The sequence below is a fragment of the Xiphophorus hellerii genome, chromosome 24 (assembly GCF_003331165.1).
Source record: "Xiphophorus hellerii strain 12219 chromosome 24, Xiphophorus_hellerii-4.1, whole genome shotgun sequence".
Taxonomy (NCBI): Eukaryota; Metazoa; Chordata; class Actinopteri; order Cyprinodontiformes; family Poeciliidae; genus Xiphophorus; species Xiphophorus hellerii.
This window is the reverse complement of record NC_045695.1, coordinates 3296114-3318672: the sequence shown is the minus strand read 5'-3', so window position 1 is coordinate 3318672 and position 22559 is coordinate 3296114. Positions and strand designations below refer to the sequence as shown.

Genomic DNA, 22559 nt, shown 5'->3' with positions numbered 1-22559 from the left:
ACTATCTCGCTACCTAGCAACGACCAGATAACACTTTAATATGTCCACAGCAAGTAAAATCTTAAGAAATAAAAGCGCGTTTGCCAAACTTTTACCACCGACAATGGCTCAAGCACTATATATACTAAATAGGCTGTTCAATTTATATTTGTATTGTGAGCAGTGCGTTGAGGTTTACCTCCTTTAAAGAGCTCGGTGTGCAGGTACGCCAGGCCTCGAGTGACAGAATGAGCTAACCGGCAGCTGTTGACCCAGTCGTTGGTCTGGAGGCTCAAGTAGTGACTCAACGAGCCCTGCAAAACAGGAACGAAGTCAAAAACAAACAAGACAAAAAGTGATGTGTGGTGTATTGTAAAACTATTTCCATGCCTTGAATTTTCAGACTGTATTTTATTGGTTAAATCTCACAAATTTTCTCTGAGGAAAGCCCTAAAAACAAAAAAAAACAACCACTTCTCATCCTTCCTCAGAGGTAAAACCATAATAGCGATGTGAATACTTTAGCTATGGACTTTAGCTTTGACCTCGGTGGGGAGCAGCTGCATTTTTACATGGCAAGACGTGAACAAAATATTTCATCAGGAATCTGAAAAACCATTCAGATTCTGAGTTGTGCAGCTGAAAAGGAATGAGATTCAATTATAAAAGAAGATAACGCTGTACGAAAACACCAGAACTAACGGTGACTTTTAATAATTTCCTTCCTGAAAGTCCCAATATTTTATTTTTAAAATAAATCACAATGCGGTTCTTGCATCTATTAGCGAGGAAAATTATATTAGATTCAGTTTAGATAAATTAGCTAAATAATTCACTCGAACGCATTAGGCGTGTCCTGGCTTGCACTGTGTTACCATGGCGATGTGCATTATAATAATAACTATGAAAAGGCACGGACTCCTCATGTGGCATTAGCAGACTTGTAATTAGCTTCAGGTTTGGACAGAAAACATGGTATTTACCCTTATTATTATTATTATTATTCAGGAGTTCACTTTGCTATTTTGTCGCAATCTGATATTTTTTGCGGGGGAGTTTTTTTTATGTACACCTATTGGGTCCGGGGATAGTTTTTTTTTGTCACATTCCGCAGACATTCCTGTATAACGTTTTTCTCACACTCCTGTGGGGCGTTGTGATAAACTAACAAAGGCAACTGGTCAAACTGGTAACTCTGCAGCTCAACGTTTTGACAAAAACTGTAAAAGCCCAGTTTATAAATGCTTACCTTTAACCTTTTTTGTAAAAGTTTGAAAATAACAACATGTCGAATGCTTTACCTCCAAAGCTAGAGCTATATTATATACAATCTAATAGAACAGTCACCCCACTATTGCAAACTTAGCAACTTTGTAACTATATTTAGCAACTTTACAGACAAAAAAATAATTTAATAACGTCAGACTTGGCAGGTAAGGTTTTTTTAAAGAGCAGTGATTGGCCAAAAAATTGCAATTGGTGCACCGAAAAATATTAAGTAATTTTCTAATTGAATTTATTTATTTAAAATTTCAAGTCTTGACATCTCTTAAGCAGATTTTGATACAACCAAAAACACATAAAAATAAAGGAAGAAATATTTAATACGGGACGCTGTAAATAATACATATCTTGAGAGGAAATATTTAACAGAGTAAAGCTCTTTATTAATGCTTTATTAATCGCTTTTCTCCGCCCTGTACTCACATGTGGGTAGTAGTCCATGACCAGCAGGTATTCTGACCGGCCCTCGGGGCCTGTCCGCTCGTCGGCAGCGATGAACCGGGCGATGTTATCGTGCTCCAGGAGCGGCAGGCGGTAGATGGAGCACTCGTTGACAAAGTTCTGCCGATTGGCTGCTGTAAACACTTTGACGGCGACGGGCCGCTCGTCCAAAGAGCCGCAGTACACTGTGCCGTATCTGCCACGTCCAATCAGCTGAAGAGAGAAAGAAAAAAAAGGAAAACAGACTATAAATAGATGTTTTACAATTTAAATCTTTTGAACTTACTAATCTAAAAAGAATAGGGCAAACAGGATCCTTCGTTGAAGACATATTCCCACACAGAGGTACACATGTGCTTGAGAAAAACAGAGAGACCCAAAAAAAAAGAAAGACTCAAAATCTCAAGAGCGGTAAAAGCAATTACTAACAGGCCGACAGTGAAGCATGTTAGCAAGCAGGCAGGGAGTGGGGAGATGGGAAATTAATTTAATCACAAAACAAACAACAGTTAAAATGGTTTTGAGTCAGTTCCAAATCATTCAATTAGTTTCCCGAATTAGCCAGAAGACTATTGGGTTCAAACAGACTGCCTTAAAATGTCATCTGCAAGGGAGCAGGGGAAGAATTCAGCAGTGCATTTACTTGTGTTTAATGTCTTCCTCTGGACATTTATCTCTGGCTCAGAAAGACAAAGCGAAACAATAAACCTGTTTAGTCTGGGAGTAAGGCTCCCCGGCTCACGCCCCCTCAGCAGGCCGCCGGTTTAATGCGAAAAAACGTGTACACGATAAGGCACAAGGACGACGGCGTGAAATGCACGAAAATGAAAAACGTCTCCTTCTCTCTGACCCGAAAAGGATGCGAGGTTAAGCTAAAAGCAGCTACAGCTTCAGAAGTAATCTACATTACTGTATTGTTCACCATGCTGGTCACGGCAGTTTTTACACTGATTTCAAAGCAGCCAAGGGAATCAAATGACTTCAGGACAGCTTTAGAACATGAAAGAAATGTTTTCTAAATACCAACAGATGAATACATTTTCCAGAAGACCAACAAGATATAACCCGCAGCATCTGCAAAGCTACAAGGAGACTGCTGAGTCATATGCTGAATATTTTGATCAAAATCAAGTCGAAACTCAAGCAGCCAGAGCCATGTTTGACTGCCTGAGTTTTTGCCTGTGTTACGGGGCTGTGTAGCTAGCTAAAATCCATAATAGGACGTAAACAAAATAACATACTTACAAGCAGGCGCTTGAAGTAACATGTTAAACAGTACTACTTTAGCCCACACTGAATGGTTTTCAAACATGAACAGCCTATGTGAAGTCACGTGAAATCATCTTTGACTAGAAAACCACTAAACATTCAGTTTTAGTTTTTTAAATCATTCAGAGAGGAAGTTGTGGTTGAGTTTTAGATTATCCTGGTTTTCTGTTCAAAATTCATGGCTCCAACTTCATGTTTCCATTAAGTACGAAACAATTGAAATCACAAATGAATAAGTTTGTTCATACATCATTAAAAACAATACTGCGCTATCATCCTTCTACCACTTCCTGTTGTCTTCTTTGTCGTTTCCACCAGTAGTAACATCCACTTGTTGATCATATGACTCGTGTGATGCAAAAAAAAAAAAAAAAGTTTCCAAAGCAGTTTTGCGAAATACACAAATTTCAATATGGCCGAAATACCATCTCATCATAGTGCAAAAACTTGTTAAAAATTGACGTGTTTCCATTAAGCAAATTTACTTTAGGAATTCCAATTTACACAATTTGATGGTTAATGGAAAAGCAGCTACTGACCACCACCTTGTTTTAACTATCGGTATGATGTTCTTTATCAATAAAACTGATTTGCATTTATGCCAAGACCAATAATGACCTTGTTGTAGCTGTCCCAGCTGAATATACTTCTCTTTAACTGCAGTGTTTTGTTTTTTTTTTTACATCTGGTGGTGTTGCAGTGCCACCTCTTGGCCCGGCATAACTACTACAACGTATTCTATGGCACTGAATTCTGTCGTTTGAACCTACATTTTTTCTTTCATGTTTTCAGTTGGTTTAAAGATATATATTGTTTTAAAACATTGTTATAGCTTGGTTTTTGTAGTCAGTCCATGCCTAATTCTGAAGAGATATTTTTTTAGCAAATTTTTTCTCATAAAAAAAAAAAGAAATCAATCATTCTGATCAGAATTTAATGCCAGGTGTTTCTAAAGTTTTTCATTTGCAAGTGAAGTAATTAGAATGAATGTAAAATCCCCGTTTTTACAGAGCCTCAGACTTCTGGTCAATTAAATCAAAGTAAATTAAATTAAAACGGACAATTAGTTCCCATGCCATTTCTTTAGGTGATGAGACGGTTTTTATAGCTAATTTTCTAAATCGTGGAATGAGACTTTTAAGACTCATTCCAAAAAACATAAGGGATACAGAAGAAATTTTAGTGTACTGGTTATTTACAGACAAAGCAAGCCATCCACAGTTTTAGAAATTTGAGCCCCCCCTCTTCCACAAAAAGCAAACCCATCTAAGAAACCTAAATAAATCTTTGTCTGCCTCTGTTATCCCTGCGGCTGAAAATCATCCAGACTGTATTGGCTTCCTATCACAACACGAGTCCGCTTACTCCCATATCAGGTTGTCAGGATCCGGTGTTAGTAAAAGCGCATTCCTATTTTTACACGCTTGACCCATCATACGTATCATCCTACTATGATCGGATGATAAAAGTCACATTGAAACGACAGAAGCAGCCATAGACCTTGATATATTTTGGGTTTATTTCCGTCTCAGCGTCTTTGGTTTGACTTTTAAGCATTCCTTACTCTCTGAAGAGATGTGGATAAAAAAACATAACCCTTCTCTATCAGTAATAAGAAAATTTGCTCTTTATAAACAGAACCTGGTTGAAATTCTGATGATATTGAATGCAACTCAGACTTTTATTCGAACAGAAATCTCAAGACATCTTCAAGGCTACATTCATAGATCACTTTTATTAGTCCAAAACAGCTATATAGGAGGGTCATCAGATGAGGTTGGTCTTAAATCTAGGTTTAAGGGTGGAGGGTGGAGATGATGAAAACAGTTAATTTGGACACTAACCTCCAGCAGTTTGAGATTGTCAAGGTCCAGTGAGCTCTCAGAGCCGGCAGCCTCCATCATGTTGAGGTTGTGCAGCCCTTGTTTGCCATTTCCTGTTAGTACAGACACATTTGTTTTACAAAGGATTTTGAAAATGATCCATTGCTTTTACTCAACTTCACAATAATACACTGATTTGAGTTGAACCATTACATGAAATCCCAATAATTTAGAAGCCAGATGTATGAATACCTTTACAAAAACACTAACTCGTTATGTGACTAGAACTGAAATGCAACCAAAATCGTTCAGATGGCCCTGAAATGAGCTAGGCTCCATGGTAACTCACTGTGCATCATGCGGCAACCAAAGAAGGCTGCTACGGCGACCACAACCAGCAAGGAGACTGTTGCCAGGGCGATGGTTACTGTCTCTTCGTGACGCAGCGTTCCATGGGCTGCAAGCAGGAAACATGACAAAACAAATCCAAATCACACCGTTGACTTTTTGCAAACAGAAGCACAATGTACTGAACTGTACATTGTCGTCCAGAGACAACGGTTTGATTCATTATTGATGACCTCTAGAGCTTGAGGGCAGCTATGACTGATGTTCCAGCATATGCATGTACACCCTGCTTATACACACATACACAGAAGTTGACAAGGCTCCCTTTAATGTCTAACATCTCTTGGCTTCTAATCAAAACAACGAAGTCGGAATAAACACAGACGTATACACCGATGTTCCTCCATCGCGCTGTAGAAGAGTGTTTAGAGCTCCAGGAAAACACACACCGCCTAGAGTCTTATATCTAAACAAAGTAGGTAAATATACAAAATGGTTTATGCGTGCAGTTCACATGAAAACACTTTTTCACAACTTTGCGTTTCATGACAAACCTTAACCTTAAAGATAATGTCCGTCTTTTCTCTGTTGAAGTGAGGTAGCATAATTTATTTTTTAATATTAAAACGACTACATTAGGAAACAATAGTTTAAAAAAAAAACATATTTTATATCATGATTATTCAAAGGCATTTCAAGCTGCTCTATGCAAGTGCAACTTAAGATTTTCTTTTATTATTACTGCGTCTTTTTATATTAGTAAAAGTCTAGGAACTTTAAATGAGTAGTCTGTGACTTCTGTTTACTTTGAATTTATATACAGTGTGACACAGCCCCCCCAAATCTCCATAGCAACCATTTTGAGAGGCATATTGATGGATGTGTTGATAGGTATAGTTGGATAGTGAGGTTGACAAGTGGGTGGATGTGAAATCTTAATAATAGAATATGGGATTTAGTGTTTCTATACATATCGATGTCTGAAAAATACTTCAATCCCAGACGTTTCTATGAAAACGGCAATTTAAAGAAAAATCTCTGCCGGTGATGTGAAATCGGGTTGTTATTGGACAATGATCCAAAACAACAGAAGAGGTTCACCAGATACAAAAATCAACTTTCTTTCTAAATCCAATAGAAACCATGTGAGGTGAGCTGACACAAGATGAGAGGAATTTACTTCAAGAAGGAGGGAACTTTAAGTGTTATTCTAAAAGTAAACAATACAGTCAGAAAATATAATTAATCCTCTAGCTATGCTGGTTCTTCACCGGTAAAGTGTTTCTGTGTTACTGTGCTACTCCGATTACCCAACCCTAAAACCATCATCCATGAGCTTTGTTTTCAGATCACTCACACAGACATTTCCTACTAAGCCAGGAATCTGCCAAGACACGTCAGGAGTTAATCTGCCATGAACCAGAAACGGGATTTAAAATTCAGGCACAAATGGAATTAAAATTTCACAGATTAATCAAAGACAATCCAATTTAATTACCTGCCACTAACTCCTTACTTTCCCCTGTTATCTGCCGGCGCGGCAGAAGCAGCCGCCGACACGCTCCCACTGTCTGTCTGCAGACAGCCGGAGCAGACACTGTGTAATCCCTGGAATGCAGTAGGACGACATGGATGGCGGGAGAGCGTGTCTGCAGAGGAGATGGGCCGGTGTTGACACCACCCTGATCTCGCCACACACGGCGCTTTCATTCATAGGTGCGGCACAGGTAAAAATGAAAAAAAAAACTACTAATAACAATATGTCCCTTAGCTGCTTGACAACTCACTAAAGCTTTGAAAGCACAACAGAGATTCTCAACTCTCACTTGGTCTTAGTGGATTGTAACCCGATTAAAATGGCTCAAAATTAGTTCAACAAAATAAATAATTCACACACCTTCAACTTTTTCACTATTTTGTCACTTTAAAACAAAAAACGTCAATATATAAGTGTATAAGCATCTGTTAGAATGTTCAAGTTGAAGTCCAGATGTGAATCTAAGTGGCTTGTGAAGTATTAACACATAAATTCCCAATAAAATACATTGAACTTTTAACGTCCAAAACAGAAAAGTGGTAAAACTGTTTGTGCACTGCCCTGCATGAAGAATAGAGAAGGGGATTAAAGCGGCCACGAATGAACGAACGCGCCCCGTGTTGGTCTGGCTTTTGTGTGCGTGTCCTCACTGAGCGGCTGCGGAGGCGTGGGGCTCGGCACCGGGAAGTCCTCCGTGAAATTTACGTTGCACATGTCGCTGCCGCAGCAGCAGAAGTGGTACGTTCCATTCTGGATCGGAGGCGGCAGGCTGGTCACCACACATCGGTCGTCATGGCAGCCATGGTTATCAGCAAGGTGACTCCAGCAACCTGAGACAAGAAAAATTGCGATCTTTGACCTTTTTTTTTTTAAAAAAAAAACAACAAAACTATCATTTGATGGGGACCAAACTAGAACACAATAAACAGCAGTAACACTTGATTGGACATTTAGGAAAATTAACCGATTCATTTTTGTTTCTATAAAACCGTTTCATCTCTTCTCTTTCACACAGCCAATTCAAACCATGACTTTAAATTAACTGAGGGAAATGACTGACCTTACAGTTCAGGGTTTTTCCATTAAGCTCGGACTTTCATTTGGTGATTTGAAACAGCCAAGTGAGACAAAAGAGCAGCAGAAGCAGAAAAAGAAGAAATGTGTAGGAGAAAACCTTGTTGTTACCTTGTTTGACCAGCTGTAATTCACCAGGCGGGGTTTTCTCCCACAGGCCAAAGCAGTGCTTTCCCTTGGCACATCGGATGGTGGTGTTCTCTGGGGAGACCCTGCCTTCGCCCTCCGCCACTCGCTTGACCTCCCACTGCGGCAGCTGGTCCGTGAAGGCACACTCCCTCTCCTCACCCTGCGCAGCTGACAACACACAAAAAAGGTATTTAAATACCATCTTTGTTCTTAGGTGTGCAACTGACAGGACCTTGGACTTAAAGTGGAGTCGAGAAGCTCTGATGAGACTTTTTTCCCCCCCCCTATCACTGGCGCTCGACCAAATGAAGTTTGTTTAAGCCGCTTGATCCTTCCACCAGTCAATGATCTGACTTGGCAAGATAAGCTCATGAGACACAAGGCGTGTTTTCATTACAAATGTGCACAAACTTTGTCGATATTCTGCTGTCGTCTCTTATTCCATTACATAAGAAACCCAATTAAAATTACATGTGAATAGGTTTGTTCATATGATAAGTCTTTAAAAGAAAAAAAAAACATGCCATGCCCTCATCCTCCTTCCACTTCCTGTCATGTTGTTCATCGTTTCCGGCAGCAGTAAGATCTGGTTGTTGATCATGTCATGCGTGTGATGAGTGTTTCCTTTGTGGTTTTGCAAAAGACTCTGGTTTTGATACAATCAAAAAACCTATAGAGCCCAACTGACGACAAACGATGGCCACAACTTAACTAAAGGGAATGACTCATTTATTTAGTGGGAACAAATTGTTTAATTTGTGGGAACGGCTCATTTGTTTTATGGGAACAACTTTTAGATAACAAGTCTAACTCTTGGCCACGAATTAAGTTGTGGGCACCAGTTAATAACCACCTTATCCTAGTTCAAAAACCTTATCGAAAAACTAAAGTTTTTTTTTTTCAAATGGGCATGTTTCCATTAAGCAGTTTTTTCCCCCCGTAATTCCAATTTGTGAAATTTTATGGTCAGTGGAAACGCAGTTACAAGTAATTCTAAATGTTTGCTTCATTCATGGATTTTGTTAGAATAGTAAAATCTTCCATGCCTTCCCAACGTCTGTGTTGTTTGGAAAGTCAAACAACTTCAATTTAATAGGTTGGCTTATACGGCTGTGGACTTTCTAGTTCATTTATAATTCATACCCATTAGTTGTTGTTCTTTTCATTACAAAATGAAATAAGCAAATTCAAGCAGCATTACGTCAACACCTGAACGTGGGATGTGGACATGGAGGGGATTTATTTAACTCAACTCAAAGAACGTAAACAGAATCACAATAATTCTCCAAGATGGATTCAAATACATCTCATTTGCTGAAGCAGCTGCACCGCCGCTCATCGATACAGGAAGAATTCACAGATGAAAACCAACTATGTGCCCATTAAAGCTGCTGCTTCTCACGAACCAGGAGATCAATAGGAAGCCCATTTAACTCCAGCCTGAAGGACATAACATTCACACAGACAGCAGGAGGAATGGCAAACACATACATAAAGTCACCACCTTAATGAATTTAACTGGTTTACAGCCTGACAAACACAATAAAAACAGTTCTATGCTAAAGTATCCATAGCCTTGGACCTTTTTACATTTTTTTCACATTGCAACGCCAAACATAAATAGACGTGATAGAACAGATCATATCTGGTCTATCTGTTGCACAGTTGTAAAGTGGAAGAAAAATGCTACATGTTTTTTTCTTCCAAAAATGTTTTACAAGCAAAATCTCTCTTTGCTCATCCCAAAATATTTGGACCAGAACTAGAGTGTCCCAGTAATTATTGTGAAAAACAATAATATTGTTGTTTTGAGGCCATTTCCAAGTAATATAATGATAATAGCAGCATAATAATGCAAGCTTGCCCTCTCAAAGACGAATAAACATTAATTTTGCGAAGAACATTTAACACTAGAACTGGAAGATATTTTAAATATCCAAACAACAAATAAAACAGAAATAAAAACCACTTACAACCGAAATCTCAAATAAAATGGATTATGAGGTTTCTGTACACAACATTTCCCTTTATAAAATATTAATGAGAATGGAAATTATCAAGCTCATTTTAATTTATCATGCTTCAACCTGAAGAGTCCTAATTGGTTAATGGAGTCCACCAAAAGTTAATGTCAGCACACATGTAGGTGTTCTGGAAAGTCTTGCTCTTTATTTGTGATGATTTGTGTAAACCATGAATTATTCACAATTTTGAGCTGCACTGTGTCGGTCCCTCACCTCCAATCCCAATAAAATGTTAACGTTTATTTTTGTGACCCGACTACATATGGCAAAGTTCATAACTGCATGAATACTTTTGGAATCAAGTCTGCCTCTGAGTTTTGACTGAAAAGATGGAGCCAGTTGTGAAATCACACAAGCTTGCACACATCTGGGCGACTGAAGCGCCACGCCAGGAAGAACTCGTCTGAATTTCAGAGAGTGTGTATATGTACACAGCGTGTGTTGTGGGTAATTTCAGATGAGAGAAACATGATGTGCCAGTTTGCTTCCCTTACTCCCAACTCCTCCCTATCCTCCATCCGGGAGAGGCACAGAGGGGGGAGGGTGCTGTTGGGGTTAGTTCCAAAGAGGGAGGAGGAACAAGGGTGGCTGTGCCCCGTCCAAGGTCAAGCTAGCCTGTGTGAGCAGGGGTCGAGGCAGTAGAGTGGTAGTTCGGCTGGGCACGGAGCCAGTTTTCCTCCTCTGTTCTCATGAGAAGATAAAGCTGTCAACCCCTGGCTACTGTAGGCCTCGGCCAGCAGCTGCCCTCAACCTGTAGGCCCCTTACTGCTCACTGTTCTGAGTACCTGACTCTGTCTGTAGGGGGGGCTGCTGAGCACACACCTCCACAGCCAATGATAGATTAGAAAAAAGATGGGCGGAATCGGCTCTTTTCAACTGAGTTGATTTCCTCACTAGATCAGGAGAAACATTTCTGATTTCAAAGTAGTGTTATTTTCACCTCAGTTAACTCTGAATCTGAAGATGAAAGAGAATCGAATATTAGACAGTCTTCTAACTAAGCATATTGGTATGTGCATTATAGATGTTACAGCCAGAGTAAAGCTGAACTAAGCAGAATTTTAAGTCATACTCCAGTACAAATTCTATTGATGGTGTATAATTAGGGGTGGGCATTTATCATATTGTTTTTCATTATGATGAAAAAATTTCTCAGGAGAATTTGGATTTATTGTGACAATAAAAAAAGATAAAAATCACAATGTTTGGAAATGCCAAAAACTGGCTGTAATGTTGGAGTTCTTTTTTTTTCTCTCCGCTGATTGTTCCATGAAAAATTAGCTATTGGAATTGCCTTGTTTCCATTAAGTGAAATTATTTCCTAAATATCAAATTGTGCAATAATGTGGACAATGAAAATGCAGCTAAAAAAGTTGTAATACATTTTAAGTAATCACCCAAATCTATAGCTGTGAGGGGAAAAGAAAAATTATGTTGTTTGGTTTACTCTACTACCCCTAAATAAAATCAAGTGCAACAAACCAATATTGAACATCATCTTGAATGCATCGTCGTTTCCACGGTGAAGCATTGCAGTGAGAGCATAAACATGGAGTTGACAGTTGATTGACAGATGGACAAAAGTTGATACAGGGAGGTGTGTTTGTCGCTTCCTACTGACAAACACTGAGATTTGTGATTGTAAAGTGACAAAAACGAGCAAACGTTCAAGCAGTACGAATATTTTTGCACTATGCATCTTAAACATACGTCTGCAGACAAAGGAGCTCCTGGAGCGACAGATTTCCAGTGAAACGTGCCACTTGAAGAAACTATTAGAAATCTGCGGACAATAGCAGTGCAATCCTAGACCAAGGGCGTGTGGTTCCAGATTTTCCTTCCTCCTCTGTGAACCAAACCCTCTTTTCCTTTCTCTCTCTCTCTCTCTCCATCGTCTTCACCCGAGTTACACTTTAAAGGCTGCATTCAAATTCTCCCCGAGCTTTCTTTAAAGCCCAAAAAAGAAGAAAGCGTAGCTTTAAGGACACGGCTCCAATGGATTTTTAACATAAAAGCAATCAGTACTTACATTTCGCCCTAACTACCACAATAAAAAAACTTTAATGAACCGCTACAAGTGATAAATGAACGCAGAGGTAAAACTGCACCAACTGCCTTCACTTAACAACCTGACCTACTGTCTTCATTCATTCACAATGCATTCTCTGTTCATCTTTACTTAATTGGTGGATCTAAAAAGGGAAAGTATAGTAACAGAATGAGACCGTTTGTGTTAAAATACCATGCAGCCTTTTGTACTGCGCCGACGAGCATGTAGAAGTCTCCAACGCCGTTTTGATTGACAACTTAATAAATTAACTGTCTTATAAGTCAGACTAACACCTGTGATGATGATTAAAAAAAATACAAAATATTCTGAGGTTGTAGCCAAGGTGGGTAGTTCCTTATTTGGACCTGGTTCAAACAATAATTTTACCTGTCTGCACAGGCATAATTTGCAACGTTTGTCCACCACCTACATCCTTTGCCAGTACACCCAATATACTTTATAGTTACATTTTTATATTCAGCTTCATTTCTTGAAATTCTAATTAAGTAAAGTGGTAAGCTTGAAGATTAAAGTATATTCTTTTAAATACACAACCATTACTCTGCTGAATTTAGTACTAAAGCTTGATGTGCCAAATTTAGTGCCTCTTCTGTTCTTCTCTGCTGAAGTGTCTCTAGGAGCAAAACATGCAGAGATTAGCTGTGTAATTAGCCACGTTATCAACCATGGTAGCCACTAGACCACAGGTGTCAAACTCCAGTCCTCGAGGGCCGCTGTCCTGCAGTTTTTAGATGTGCCACAAGTACAAAACACTGGAACGAAATTGCTTAATTACCTCCTCCTTGTGTAGATCAGTTCTCCAGAGCCTTAATGACCTAATTATTCTATTCAGGTGTGGTGCAGCAGAGGCACATCTAAAAGTTGCAGGACACCGGCCCTTGAGGACTGGAGTTCGACACCCCTGCACTAGACCATGGCTGGCTGCTGATAAAAAGATATTAAAGTAAAGTTTTGAAAAAAAGAATTTTCCCGTCATTACAATAGTTTAAAATCCTTTTAACACGCAGCTAGAATTTTACCAGGCAGAACAACACATTGCTGCTCAGGCAGCAATATATATTAGGTAATAATTCAAGTCAGACTAATTAACTAGCTAATATTCACTTGTTTTATTTTCACTGATACCCTGCAGGAAACAGAAAAAAGGTTTACTAAAAAGTGTATTAACGCAAGTAGCACATGAACACTATAACTACATTCAGTCCATGTTTAATGTTTTTAATGCAGTCTATTAAGTAGAGTTTGGAGTAACAATTGCTTTTCTGTTTCAAATGAAATCAATTAGATCATATACATGTAATTTTTAGTGTAATAGCTAAATATTTAGATATTCTCACTCAGGCTTATATTGTGAGAATCTCATACTGGTGTATGTCTATTCATGGCAAGGAGACATTAGTTGTGCTATAGCTTCTTATTTTTCGTTTTCTTTTGGCTGTTCCCTTTTCAGGGATCACCACAGCAGCCGGTCATGCTCCATCTACTTGTGATATATACAAAAAGTTGCTAATACCGTTGCTAAATCAATTGATCAGTTTATTTAGTCACTACAAACACATTCTTACAACACTTACTCTACATGAGTGAACTGTATTGAATGTTAAAAATAGCTTACTCTTAAAGCTAATCTATTATTTTACACAAAGAACCTGATAACTGAGGATGCCCCTACCATTGTCTACTAGTTTAACTATAAACTGCATTTGTACTAAATAATGATGCTAATAAGCCAAAATCACTTTGATGAATGCTTTACTATACTTTAAGTACAGTAAGAGTGACCATTTTAGTGGTTGAGTGGTCAAACCCTACAATGTGATTTCTTTGTAAAAAGTTTTCTGGACGTATGGAAAGATCCCATCCATCACGGCTCAATTTATTTTCTCAATGCTGGTGAATGTGTGGACATGGGCTGTACAGGAGGAACTCCCACAGGAGAGAGGAGAAACAAAGGAATAATAGAAGCAGCACGACAGAAGGAAGTGCAGGGCCTGCGACAACACCCACAGACGGCAAGGCAAACACGGAGACGTCGCATGCAGGGCTGGAAAAACTGAACTCTTTTCAGCAGCGTCTGCTGACAATACCTTTTAACGCTTGGTGTTTGAGGCTGTGAAATGAATTCCATAGATGCCGCTCTGTCAGCGACGCCTCCGAGACAAACCACAACACACAGCAAAGAAGGAACTTTTGATAACTCCCCCCCCCCCCACCCAAAAATGATCTAAAACTGGATTTTTAAGATTTCATTCACAGCCTTAAAATGTGATTTCCCTGCATCACTATTATACAAGACCTCCTTAGAAACGATACCAAATGAGCAGTAGGCATCAGATAACCAAACAATAACTTACATAAAGAGCTGTTTAACCTTTCATCCTGCAATAAAACACCCTCACTGTCTCCCTAACCCTTTAAACTCCCAGACTTCAAAGCCTGACCTTGTGTGAGATGGAAATAACATTATGACACACATCGACTGACATGCAGCACATTAAATAGTTTCATTGTGCCAACGTGCTTGCACATAAGTGCACACAAGACAAATGGAGAGCACCGTCTTACCACAAGGCAGGTTCATTGATTTCCGTTTCCTCTTTGTTCTTCGGGGCTGTTCAGACCTGGCACTAACATGATTCCTGAGTGTTTCGATCAGATGTGGAAAATTGAATTAGATTCTCGCTCTAAAGTCTTTAGACTTGACTTCGACTCACATTCTAAAAACTTGAGGCTCCACTTCGACTCGCATTGTAAAGGCTGGGCCTGACTGATTGGTGAGACTTAGACTCGTGCACTAAAGACGCAAGGCATCACTTAGACTTGTACAGTGAAGATTGAAAACTTTAATTATGTTTAGTTCACACAGCAAGAATTTTATGCTGATTTTGTCCAAATTTCACCCTTCAGACAATCTCAATGACGCCCGGATTATCAGGGTGGCTCTTAAGATAATCTGAAGAGATATTCCTGCTGTGTGGTGTAAAGAGTGATCTTGACAGGTTGGAAGGATGTCAGGGCTGCTCCCATCTAAAATCGAAGATATTGAACATATTGAATTGGAACAATATGAGCGCGTGTGTTGTTTACTCTGAACTTATGTTTGATCAAGAGGTTTTATGAGCTTTTCTGACATATGAGAGTTGGTGAGTTGCTCCTGCCGTGTGACTTGACATTCCAAAGACTCAAGCCAAAGACTCACGCTCCAAAGACGCAAGACTGGACTTGGACTAGTGACCTAGACATTTAAGATCTGACCTTACTTCATACATTTGATTTCAGTAAGATTTGTCCTCTAAGGAGGACAAATTTAGATTCTTGCTCTAAATACTTGCAAGTTGTTTAGACTTGCACTCCAAAGGCTTGAGATTTAGCCCAGACTTTTAAGTTTGGGACCGGAGTCTTTTGAACAATCTCGCATAATAAGGGGAGAAAGCAAGCTTTTCCTTGTGACTGCACATTTGTGTCGACTTGCCTTTCCGTCTTTTCCTACTTAATGTTCGATCTGGATAACAGGATGGACTGTTTACTCCTGACATACATGCTTGCAGCATCTGCATTTGTCTCACATACTCCTGCTCAATTATGTTGTGTGACGGTGAAAAAAAAATAAGTGGGAAGAAAACCTTTACGACAGCTTCCCATTCAGACTGCTAAAAAATGTGGATAGAGGTGTGATGAAATTGGATCCTGGCGCAGACTGGAGAATGTACACCTTAGGTTGAAGCAGATATTTACTGAGGAAGGAACTATAAAATTCCAACAGGAGACACGAGGGGAATTGAATAACAGCAGCGGGGCTAATGACAGGCGAGGCAACAGAAGAACTAGCAAACGGACGTGGTGGCAGGTACCAGAAGGATCAAGAAGAATACAAAATATCCAATTTCTTACTACTTACTATTTCTTACTACTAAAACCAGGTATGTCTAATCAAGAACAGGCCGTGCAGATGGATCTACTCAATCTAAAGCTAAAGACACTAAGAATCAAAACCAATACACAAATAAAACACTGTAATGTAACGCTGCAAAAAAAACCCCCCAAAAAAACACCCAAAAAACAACAATCACAACCAAATCAAAACCAAAGTGATCATTTGAACATCAATGCATCATTACATTTAGGTGCTTGTCTCTAGAAGGACCGAGTCTAACTATTATTGCTGATGCAATAATGATGCATTTGATCTCAGATTATTGTAAGGAACTTTTCATGTTCTTCAGTTGCTCCTATTTAATCTGAGTTTAAATTATTAAACTCAGATTCTTCAACTCGAGCCCTCAGGTCTTTATACCAAAACCTTGTAGTAGTCGAGATATAAAACTAAAAGGGGATAGTTCTTCCCACATCGGGCAGCTCAACTGTGGATATTCTTTGGGTTTTATGTTGTTTTGATTCCAACATCAATGCATAGATCAGCAAGTAATAGATTACAATGAATGGGATGGTTAAAAGCATGAGTCCGTTTATTTTTGGAAATATTGATTTGAATACATTAGCTTGTGTACAAAGATAACGTTCAAGAAAAAGGAGAATGAAGCTCAAACTAGTGCAACCTGACCTTTTCTTATTTAGGATTCCGAAATATACTTTCTGGAATTTAAATATTCTAGGTGATTTCAGTTTCCGTTTCTGTATGGATACCAATCTCTACGTTATTCAGCATGACAGGCCCTGTTTCGGGCACTGCTCTGTGGAGCTCGCTGTGTAATTTTGGCTGCCGCTGCAGCAATGGATTGTGGGTCAGAGTATGCAAGCAAGGCCAGTGGAGCGAGGTAGATGAGAGACAGATAGAGAGAGGGTAGTCATATCAAAAGACTACAGAGTAGTTTTCTGCTCCGAGGCTCTCCATTGGATGACGGCGGGCACTGCTGAGTGTTTACCCATGGCCCAGTTATTTGCTAATCTCTCCCTCCTCCCCCCAACTGGCCTTCAGTGCACCCTCCCAGCTCCCCTCGCGCTATCCCTTCCCTCGGCTTTGCTGCTAAAAAACAACAGCGATCTAATCCCTCCCTCTCCTCCCCTCCCCGCTGCCAACGCAAACGCAACGCAAGACATGGCGGTCTGAAACTTGATTATAAGGCACGAGAATGTGTTGGCTGCTCTCTCTGCACACGTTTAAGCTCTCGTACGCGATTAAAGACAGTAACAGGAGAAGGGAAGTGGGAAAACAGCAGTCTTTCTTGGCTGAAAGTGGGGCTCATGCATCTGTGCATGCACAGTCATTGCCTCAAGCAGGCATGCAGGCTTTTCAAAGCCAAGCACTGACTCCCCATCAGAATGTATTGGTGCTTTTCAACGCCTTCGCCTCTCTCCAGGCAGAACTACCCCAGACTATCTTCTCCCAAATATAGCGTGTTTTCATTAGCACAAAACGCTCAGGGTTAAGAAAATCTTCTGAGAAGCACTTGTACCTGTGTGAGCCATGTCTGCTGCTGTTGTTTGGGTGCACGGCTTGTTTGGTGAGGTAGGATGAATCGGATTGGCATTTGCTGACACCCCCGATTTTCCAAGTCCTCAGGTTAAGTTTAAAGATGGAGCAAGGGGGCTTTAATCTGTTCCATCTGGTGCTCTGCAATGACCCCCCCGATAACACCACCGCTCAGTCTGTGTCTGTCTGAGTCTGGTACAGTTATGCTAATCCTTGGTTTATACTCCCCTCAAAGCTGTGGTGGTCCATTATTGACCACCTCACAGTTACACCAAAACCCCCACCCACACTCCTCCTTCTATTATCCCTGTATACCTTAACTTTCCCAAATATGTCATGAAAACAGTCACAACAAGTGGTGTTTGCTCTCACTCCATGGGGGGGTGCATAATCTCAGATTATATAAGCAAGGAAGTCTGGTTTTAGGTTGTACCTCCATTTAGGCTGTGTTTATAACATCATTTCCTTGTTGAAGAAATGAGTTACAAGTATGGACTTGTCTGGCCATACACTAGCTTGATAGGCTTATTTTCACCACAAAACAATGTAAAACCAGTGAGGCCTGTGGCTGTCTGGTATGATGGGGGTTTCTCCCTTTCTGGGAGAAAGAGTATTATTTCCAATGAAACTCACAATGCTAAAAGAAGAGTGATGGATCAGAACCAAAAATCCCTTAAGAAAATTAGTGACTGCCAGAAATAAATATTTTGACTAATATATACAATGAAACTTTTAGTATGTCAGTGGCCATGTCAAGGAATGCCAAGCTTTAAACAGTTGCGCATTCATAACCTCTAAAATATTCCATCGTACCTTTAGTTTAAAGTCCTTAACTTGAGATGGCAGAGAAAATGCCAAATTAACTGGCATTGTCTTTGATTGCGTCTCACGACGGCCCCTCCCCCACCTGCTGCTCCAAGCAGCATACTTTTCATCGTGAGGCTGACAAAAAGCTTTTACACTCGTCTTTCAGTCTTAAGACAAAACTAACCCACCCCACATGTTGCTGTGCACTATTCATCAGCTGAGGGAAGGGTGTTTGATAGGGTTTCATAATAGACTGCAAAATTACCATTATCGCAATATCAATATAGCAAAAACCGTGATGACTGTTAAATATTATCAAATTAAATAATTGCTATCCCAGACATACATTTACTAATGCTTGCTCTTTTATTTTCGCAGCAAATTTTGAGATGTGTCAGCAAAGTCATTAAAAAACTACAATTAAGTTGTTTTATTGCCAAAACAAAAGATGTTTACATAAATGTAACTTTACCAATAAAACCACATTGTTGAATTGTAAAAATGAGCTTTTTCTTAGTAGCTGGATAGTCTGAGTTCCATATTTTCACAAACCCAAACCAGAAAGACATGAAAAGTAGAGAGGCTTAGTTAAATATTTGTTCACTTACTGCGAGTCATATCATAGTCACTGTGACATAATTGCAGATCACGTCATTTTTTAATATAAAGTAGGCCTAGTGCAAATATCTCCTCTTACAAAAACTTAACCAGTTGTGGCTTTGATACAACAGAAACCCTGTTGTTCATAACTAGCTTCAAGAGTTAACATACATCTTAAAAGACAATGCTACTTAGGAGGAAACCCCGACTAATTCCCAGCTAAACATGGGTTGATTACCGTTGTTAAAGTACACCAAAGTTATAAAGTTGCAGATTCTAAATCACTATGAGTCTAACTGAGTAAGCAACGGAGCAGCCTACGTTTCCAAAAAAATAAAATAAAATGTAAAAATGGAGTGTCAAAGTGTAAAATTAATGGAGCCACACCTTCTCACCCTTAAGGCTCTGAAACTACAGAAACATGTCTGGTAGGCAGCAACATCAAAATAATAATTACTACATTATTATAGGTGTAATAATCAATGTTATTTCAGCAGCTATACAAAAGGAATAATTGTTGTCTGTTTTAAAGAGACCGTATCATACATCATTTCTTGAGAATCTAATACAAGCCCATAATGAATCTCTATAATTCTTCAAGAGGTCTCTCAATATAATTTTTTATTGACAATGCAATATAATTTTTAGTACATTCCCACATTTTAGAGTAAATCTTCAACATTCTGGGAGTTACTGTTTCCTGGATGTCTTCTGTGAGAGCCTTTGCAAAGCTGAAGCACATAGCAACATCCACGGTTTGTGATGTAAAAGGATGGCAACAGAGAAGAGCAGCAATTACCGAGTTGGCAGACGTGATTTTTAAAAAGCCCAATATCGACTGAAATCCCTGCGGCTACCCTGCAAAGGTTCTGTCTGCAAAAATCCTCAACATTTTTTTTTTTTTTTTTGTAGAACTCCAGACTCATTGTCTCTGCTGGTCAAGGAGAACACTCTGTGCTAATCATAGGCTGTCACTCTGAGTTACCATCTCAAGGCTGCACCTTTTGTTTTTCTGAAACATCCGCTTAATTTCTCCTTTTGGCCGTCACAGAACGCTCACTGAACACTGTTCCATTGTATAAATCGCTGCGTTCGCCACAACTCACAACTCTAACTAAGGTGGGCTGCTGAAATGATCTCTCATTCCAGCAGCAACTGAGCCTACAAGCTGCAGCCACACTGCTCTCCTCTTGAATGTCAATGTATAGTTTCAAATACTAACGGATCATAATCTCTCATGTTCTGTGTCCACATTGCTTTACTTCGGGTATTCAAGTACCGGTTTGTAAGACTATACTGGCTGTATCGCTGTTTCTATGGGATAACTGCAGTTTGTAGCTAAAATCTGTCTTTTGTAGAGATGCACCGATCCAACATTAATATCTGCATCAACCCCGATATCGGAAAAAAATATATAAAATTGTAGAATTCTAGTTTAATTTTTTGCTTTGTCCTCTGAGCGACGTCAGGCTTTATCATTAATCTTACCTTATATATAAAATTTCTGATTGCACTTTTCTTAAAGGTTTGTTGCAGTTTTGTTTTTTTTAACATGTTTGACCAAGGCAGTCAACCTATTGCTCTCGTCAGTTTCAGTTTATTTATTTTACATGGGCTGCTATACTCCTGACTGAACAAATTAAAATTCTGTTGACTTTACATGTTAGACCAAGCTTGTGAGGCTATTGGTGTATTTAAATGTGCTGTAATTGTGCAGAGTTATTAAATAAATTTGTAATCCAGTACATTTATGTCTGCGTTTTGAAAGACAGGAGACATTTTAAGTCGACTCGGCTGTTTTTCTGTTGCTGAATCGTATCGGCTGATGCAAAACCTCGGATATTTGTATCGGTATGGGAAGTGGTAAACGGGTTCAGTGCATCTCTAGTCTTTTGAAAGCCATTCATAAACTGGTTTACTACTCTTTTGTTTACCTCCATGGAAGGCATTAAAGTCTCCTTCGTAGGACCAGCCATGCTCTCCTTTTTTTGCTGTTGACATCCCTGCTAAGGGTAAAAAAAGAACTAGCTCATTAAGGGAGAAAATAGGGATTTGTTCGGCTAACATAAAAGTCTGTATGGCCAATAATGCAGTCTTGTAGATGAAAATGTGCCTTTTTTTTTAAATGTGCAGCATTTTGACTAGAATTATAACCACTAAACTTCCGTATCACTTGGAATAAGAGAAGTACTTTCATGTGAACTGTAGTAGGAATTTGCTACAAGTTGTTCTGAAACTGAGAAGAATCTAAAAGTAGCGCCAGAAGGTTTGAGATTTGTTTGGAACCGCTTCCCAATTCGGGAACACCAACACACTAATTAGTCCCATGGGACATGAAGCATTAGCCCGACCAAACCAATGTCGGCTGCAAACAGGTTAAACGCAAGGCATATGGAAGGAAGGAAACAGATGTTTATGAAAGATTTCTGATAACTTTCTGCATTTTAACTGTGGCTTGGATTAAATTTAATACCAGTTTAGCAAGGGAATTATCCACACACTGGTGCTGTTTATTTATATGTCCAATTTATAAGATGAGGCACTCCAAGCCGTTACTTGCGATCGGTTCAGAATCACTCTGAAGAGTTTTTGAACAAGATAAGAGCAAGAACTGCACCCAGTCTGTGAGCAACTTCTCCTGCACAGCAGCTTTACTGTCAATAAACGCAAGGTTATATTCAGACCTTACGTTTTGAAGGTCTGAATATAAAACAACACTTTTTTTAATGCCCTTTGGCCAAACAACCACACATTGGATTCTGAGCATAACGAGCCTGAACACACAGAGGTTTGCAAACGTGCTTGCGGGGCTTCAAGTTTCCCACATTTTGTCACAGTACAGCGACAGGATTGAATCTATTTCATTGGGATTTTATGTGATCGACCAACAGAAAGCGTCTCACATTTGTGAAGCAGGTAGAAATGTTACATTATTTTCCAACATATTTATTAATAAAAATATAAAAAGTGTGGTCTGCTTTCATATTCAACCTCCTATCACTATGATACCTACTCTATGTTGGTGTATCAATTAAAATATTGAGAAAATACAATTAATTTTTGGTCGTGGGAAAATTTAGAAAACAATCTCGAAAAGCTTCAAATAATAAAAATAACAGATATAGTTTCTGATAACTCCTTCACTATGAATTGAGGGATGAAGGAACACATGCTCCAAAGAGATCTTTTTTGGCAGAGACTCCCGCCACCAGGGTGAACTTCTTTCACCTCAGCTACCCATCTTTTCTTCCCACACATTCTACTGTTCCGCTGTCTGCTACTATCTTATCGTGCTCAAGGTTTCACAGAAGCCTGGCTTCAACTCTGAGGTCTCAAACACATGGCATGAGTTGGCAGGCGGGGACTGCGCGTGCTTGGCTGCGTTTTCTTCCAGGCCTGTTGCACACAGAGAGACTGAAAAGGGTTATAAAAGTTTTTTTTTTAACGCAACTGCATAAAAAAAACACAGACAACAGAGGCAGTGTGTGTGAATTTAGGCAGGATGGTTAGAAAATTCTGTCAATGCACAGCTAGACTAAGGCATAAGCAAACTAAGCAGGTGCTTACAACCTCCTGGCCAGCAGGAGGCGACCATCAGTGCTCAAACAAATGCCACAGATGTAATTTTTCGTGATGTCTGTCTGTTAAAACATGCTGCAACTTTACCTACAACGATGACTTGTTCAAGATAACAAAATTAACTCCTAGTTAACAGTCTAAATAAATGGGATATTTTAAAATT

The 22559-nt window shown here is 39.4% G+C and overlaps 1 protein-coding gene across 1 annotated transcript in view; it reads right to left on the bottom strand.

Annotated features, from left to right (window-relative positions):
- Positions 1–22559, bottom strand: part of LOC116716136 (bone morphogenetic protein receptor type-2) — a 33918-nt gene that overhangs the window by 8769 nt on the left and 2590 nt on the right. Inside the window, exons 2-7 of the mRNA XM_032557000.1 lie at positions 7867–8052; positions 7332–7511; positions 5146–5253; positions 4818–4909; positions 1687–1917; positions 179–293 (exon numbers count right to left, since the gene is read on the bottom strand). Of these exons, the coding sequence (XP_032412891.1) occupies positions 179–293; positions 1687–1917; positions 4818–4909; positions 5146–5253; positions 7332–7511; positions 7867–8052 (912 nt within the window). The remainder of the gene's footprint in view (positions 1–178; positions 294–1686; positions 1918–4817; positions 4910–5145; positions 5254–7331; positions 7512–7866; positions 8053–22559) is intronic.